The following is a 5,631-nucleotide window of genomic DNA, read 5'->3' as shown; positions in this document are numbered from 1 at the left end:
TTAAGCTTATGAAGGATGAACTGTGTGGTCAGCCACATGTTGGTGTCACTTGGCTGTGAAAGGGAAGGAAGCCCTGACACATTCTACGACATAGATGGCCCCTGAACACATGATGCTAATGGAACTGCCAGACTCAAAGGCCACAAATTGTGTGATTTTGTTTACACGAAGTGTCCAGAACAGGCAAATCCATAGAGATAGAAAGCAGATGAACAGTTGCCAGGGGCTGGAGGAGGACTAGGGAGGCGCTGCTTGTGGTCACGGGGTTGCTTGTGAGGTGATGACAATGTTGTGAAATTAGTGATAATGGTTACACAATCTCATGGATACACTAAGCACTACTGGATTGTATGGCACGTTTTGTGGCATGTGAATAAAAAATCAAAAGTAAACAAATGAGAACACTATGCACATGCCAAGGATTAGGACTAGGATTAGGACTAGGGTCAGAATTAGGACTAGAGTCAGGGTTGGTCAAGCCCTGGAACCCAGCAAGCCCTTCATCAACCCTGCACGTGGAATCTGGGTGCTACATTTGTCACTCAGACGCTGCTGCCTTGTGTGTGATTTAAACAATGTCTAGTAATGTGTAAATAACAAATGATTTTAAACAGTTTAATAGAGAATAGATGATGATGAAATAAATCCATATGTGGCCTTGTCTCACCTCCTCGGCTCCATCACCAGCTCCTCCTGTGCAAGCTTCTCCTCCAGTGAGGGCTTCTCCTCCAGCACAGTCTTCTCCTCCAGCACAAGGTTCTCCTCTTGTGCAAGCTTCTCCTCCCACATGGACTTCTTCTGCAGTGCAGGCTTCTCTTCCAGTGCAGTCTTCTCCTCCAGAATGGGCTTCGCCTCCACCGTGGGCTTCTCTTCTAGTGTGGGCCTCTCCTGCAGTGCAGACTTTTCCTACAATGTGGGCTCTTCCTCCCATGAGGGCCTCTCCTCCCATGTGGACCTCTCCTGCAGTATGGGCTTCTCCTCCAGTGAATCCTGAAGAACACAGGGAACACAGTAGGCACTCAAGGATTTGTTGAAAGAACCAACCAGAACACACCTCTCCCTACACTACTGTGTTGCATGAAAGCACATCCTGACACCCAGGACATCAGGCCCTGTAAGGATGGTGAATGCTGATGAGTGCTGGGACTGTTAGGATGGCCAGCACAAACACACCCTTCAGCAGGCAGTGAGTGTCTCCTCATGGCTGCAGACCACCCATGTGTCTGAGCTGCCCCCTACAATGCCAGGTTCTCAAGGCAGTGACATTCTTCACACATGTTCCAGGTAATCCAATGCACCTGGCGTCCAAGACCCCCCCACACACATGAGAGTGTGAGTCCGTAAGAGGCTGGGAAGTGGGCTGCAGCCCCTGGGGAGTGGTCACCAGTAAGGGGATCTAGGCTCAGCCAACTGAGACCCCCTCAAGGGGACACACTGGCCACACAGCCGCAAAGTCCCGAGGGGAATGGGCTTCACAGGCGGCTTCTTTCAGGGGTTCAGCGTGATCCGCTTGGACGGCCATCTCTGTGCTATCATCCAGGGTCTGCCCCATCCCAAGGCCAGAACCCCCTTCTTCACCCGGCCCTGCCAACTCTTGAGCCTGCAAAATCCCTTGCCCCGGCCTGGAGGAGAAGAGAGGATCAGTTCATTAATTCATTCCTTCCAGGGTCCTGTTGGAAGAACTCAAAAGCTCTTCCCCGGAAAACCCTTGTCCTTTTTCATCCTGTCCTGTCTTAAACTACCTCCTGGGGATGTGACACAGGAATTCGTTTTCAGCCTGAGCCATATGCCACCTACACACACACACACACACACACACACACACACACACACACACATACACCCTAGGGATGGAATCGGCTTCCCCTGCACTGTGGCTTAGTGAGGGGAGGTGAAGATACTGAAGCAAAAGCCAGGGTAGCCACCAGAGAGAGAGCCACATGTGGGCAAGCCCAATGCCTGCTGCACTTATGTGAATGCTCACCTTCTCAGAGCCTAGCTCCTCCTCGGGACCTTGCCTGAATGCCACCTCCTCCAGGAAGCCCTCCCAATGCCTCCCAAACAGAAAACCCCACACTCTGTGCTCCCACACACCAAGCCTGTGCTCATCCAGTCACCTACCCACCTACTTTGTTCCTGGGTGCTGGGGGCTGAGTACTCAGTGGTGAACCAGAGATTTCTACCGATGGTGTTTTCAGTCTGGGCAGAGGGAAAAGGGGAATCCAGTGAACATACGGGTTGGTGTCCAGTTTCTCAACTGAGCACAAGGAAGAAAAGATGGGGGAGAGGTAGGAGTGTGAGCTGCATCTGGGCCTGGCCTGGCGGGGACCAGTCCGGTGAAGGAAGGCTTTCCCAGGGAAGCCAGGGGTCCTCTGCTACAGGTCTCCATATCCCCAGCCTCTGCACCCCTGGCCTCGGCTCCACAGTGCTGAAGGACCAGCCTCCATCCTACAGACTATGGTCCAGGGCCTGATTGAAAGCGCTTGCCATAAACGTGGCTGAAAGCACTTGCCATAGACGTGACTGAATCTAGTCCTCCCGGGCTGGAAGGACTGGCAAGGACGGTGGCTCCAGGGAAGAGCATCCCGCTGTGGTCCAGGATTCCCTAGTGCCTCTGCGGAAGCTGGGGGTGGAGGAGAGTCATCAGGAGCCGGAGAAGCACTGTGGCCTCTCTATTCCAAGTCCCGGGGTGCAGGGACTCGGGAATATCTCAGAGTGGACCTTGGAAGAACGTCGACCCATTTGGCAGGGCCCGAGTGACAGCGGATATCCCTGGGTCACTATGGGCACCGTTCCCAGCCTGTGACGCTCTTTTCTCTGGGAACTGGGACCACGCGCCACTTTGCCTGAGCAGACTCTGAACTTGGGGGGGGTCTGCGAAGTGGCTCCCAGCAGCGGTTCCCCGGAGCCTTCTCCTAAGAGGGGGCGGGGGAGGGTTGGGGGTTGCCCAGCGCGCGCAGAGGCAGCGCCGCAGCCCAGGTGGCAGAGGGGCCGGGCTGGCCAGGCGAGCGGTGTCCGGGCCCCTCCCCGCGCCGCCCTCCCACTTCCTCCGGGCGGGTCGCGGCTTTCAGGGCGCCGCGCAGTGTAGGCTCCGGCGTCGCGAGGAGCTGCCGCTCCAGCCGCCGCCCCCGCTGGATCCTGCCGGAACCCGCCGGACCCCGCCGGACCCCGCCGCCCGCGGGCCATGAACCTGCCCAGGGGCCTTGTGGTGGCCTGGGTGCTCAGCCTGTGGCCAGGTAGGTGCTCCCTCATCCCCCTGCCCCTCCCGGGCCGCCGGGGCCTCGGGCGCAGCCGCCGGGCGCGGGTCGAACCGTGGCCACCGTGGGGACGCCCCACGGCTCTGCCACGTCCCGCCAGGGAGGCCCGTGTGAGGGCTGCAGAGCCGGGGGAGAGCGAGAAAGGCTCAAAGCGCCGAGGGCTGGTGCCTTGCTGGACGTCCCGTGCCTCCGAGGGCCACGCCGGGGTCCCTCGCCTCTGATGGGGGCTCTCGGACGTCCCGGGGCGCTGGCCCCGCTAGGGCAGGGGACGGGACGCGCCTGATGCCGCCGGTCTGGTGCGGAAGCGTCCCCGCTTTGGAGAGCAGACGCTGGGACCCTGAAGAGGGGCGCAGGGGGTGAGGGCACAGGGGCGCCGAGGACGGAGTTCGGGTCACAGATGTCTGCCGGGAGCTGGGGAGGCTGCCGGATCCCTCCGCCGCGACCGAGTGCAGCTTCCGCCGGCCAGACCATCCAGGACCTCCAGAAACGCTCCTGGACACCCGCTGTAGGGACGGGCCATCGCCCCCTCCCCCACGCTCGGAACTAGCCAATTACTCAGTTAACCCGGGGACAGCCGCCGCGGCGCGCGCGCCGCCTAATGCACTCCAGGTGTCGGGCGCTGCGGGAACCTCCGGCCGAGGGGAGCGGGCCGGGGGCTGGAGGCCAGTCTGTGTCTCCGCATCAGGGTACCCCGGTCCGGGCCTCCCCACAGCAGGCGCCCGGCCCCGACCCTCCACGCGGGGACGACCTCCAGCTGGGGCTGTCAACTTCATGTCCCCTCGTCGCGCGACCGGGGGGTCCAGCAAGGACCAGCGCCTGGGGGCCACCGGATGTGGGCGCCCGACCTGGCCTCCTCTTCCTCTTGCACGCCAGGCCCGAACTGGGGCAGTGGTGGGGTCAGATGGTGGGAGGAGGAGAGGTGCCCTCGGGGGCGCAGGTGGAGACCCCAGCCCAGTGGCGCGTCGAATCTCGGCTACGGAGGAAGCAAGGGCGAGCTCCTGTGCATCTACAGGGGCTTCTGGGAGGGTCTCTTGCTGGCGGGGCTCCCCTCAAACCCTGGAGTCAGCGTTTAGAAGAAATACGGTTGCACTGAGTTGTGGGGCCTTGTGGGGGAGGGTTGGGGAAGAAACCCGCTGGTCAGCAGGCGTCTAGAAACCAGCTGCAGGCAGTGGGGGGGGGGGGGAGACTGCTGGGTGCACTTAGGCAGGAGGGGAGCGACCACTCCAGGAACTCAACTCCTTGGGAGACCCAGTTGCATCAACAAGGCTGTACCCTGGGGCGGCTGGGGACAGGTGGCCCTATGGAGCTTGGATGGAGTGTCTGCTCTGGGGGGACTCTCAGGAGGCTGAGAGCAAAGGCTTCCACTCAGGCCTGGCTTCTGAGTCTGACTCTGCTGCTGCCAAGCTGCCACCTTGTCCAGCCATGCAGCCCCTGCCCAGGTGTCCTCCTGTGCCAGACAAGGTGGAAGTTCTGACCTCTAAGGTTCTGGAGACCATGAAGTGAGGCTTGGTCAGTACCACCCTTGACATGGGGCTTGGTCCCATGTCAGGGTTTAGTCAGTGGTTGTTAATGTTGTTGTTCCTCAAAGGAGGGGGTCGGGGCAGGGGGACAGGGACATTAAAGCACCTCTGAAGACGTGGGATTTGTGACTCAGAGCTCTGTGTATAGGCAGAAAACCACTCCTGAGTGATGGCTGGTCAGTTTGGGTTCTTGAAATATGGGATTCTTTAAACATATCAATCAATGCTGGAACAACGGCGTCTGCCTGCAAAGAGCAGGGGGAGAGGGAATGGGGAGGCCCGGGCCTGTGCGAAATCTGGGTCCTGCCTGGAGCAGAGAAATGGAAAGCCGAGGAGCGGCACTAGCGAGTGAGGGAAACCAGGCTGGCATTCAAGCAAGAGAAGTTCCGTTCCTACCGGTTAAGCAAGGGGTGCTTCCCAGAGGAGGAGACAGCGTTTGAACTGAGCCCTGAAGGAGTGTATCGGGTGTACGTGGGCCTTAAAATGGGAAGGTTCATATTTTGGAGTGTTATTTCCTGGGACTAGTTAAGTAAGAAAACAGTGAATCTTTTAAAACCAAATTCTGCTCAGGCTGGCTAGACTCTGCAGATGGGAAAGATCTCCGTGGCCCTCAGGTCCACTCCCCTGGCTCTGGGCAGGATGGATGTTGAGTTCTCACCCGTGCATCCCATGGATTCACTGTGAGGATGACCAGGGTGCCTGATGGTGATGGTAGCAGGGCAGGGGACCCATCCGAGGCCAAGCTGGGTGCGAGTTCTTGTTAAGAGTCCAGAACTAGCCGGGCTCGGTGGCTCAGCCTGTAATCCCGCGCCTTTGGGAGGCTGAGGTGAGTGGATTGCCTGAGCCCACAGGTT

The 5,631-nt window shown here is 59.2% G+C and overlaps 1 protein-coding gene across 1 annotated transcript in view; it reads left to right on the top strand.

The window, feature by feature from the left end:
- The first annotated feature begins 3,072 nt into the window (after positions 1-3,072).
- The window catches only part of ITGA11 (integrin subunit alpha 11), a 97,660-nt gene continuing 95,101 nt past the window's right edge, over positions 3,073-5,631 (top strand). The window contains exon 1 of the mRNA XM_021709348.1: positions 3,073-3,236. Within this exon, the coding sequence (XP_021565023.1) occupies positions 3,185-3,236 (52 nt within the window). The 5' untranslated portion in view covers positions 3,073-3,184. The remainder of the gene's footprint in view (positions 3,237-5,631) is intronic.

The sequence above is a fragment of the Carlito syrichta genome, unplaced genomic scaffold (genome assembly GCF_000164805.1).
Source record: "Carlito syrichta isolate Samal-C Ts95f unplaced genomic scaffold, Tarsius_syrichta-2.0.1 Scaffold179048, whole genome shotgun sequence".
NCBI classification, from domain to species: Eukaryota; Metazoa; Chordata; class Mammalia; order Primates; family Tarsiidae; genus Carlito; species Carlito syrichta.
The sequence above is the reverse complement of the archived record's forward strand: the minus strand, read 5'-3'. Positions and strand labels throughout refer to the sequence as shown.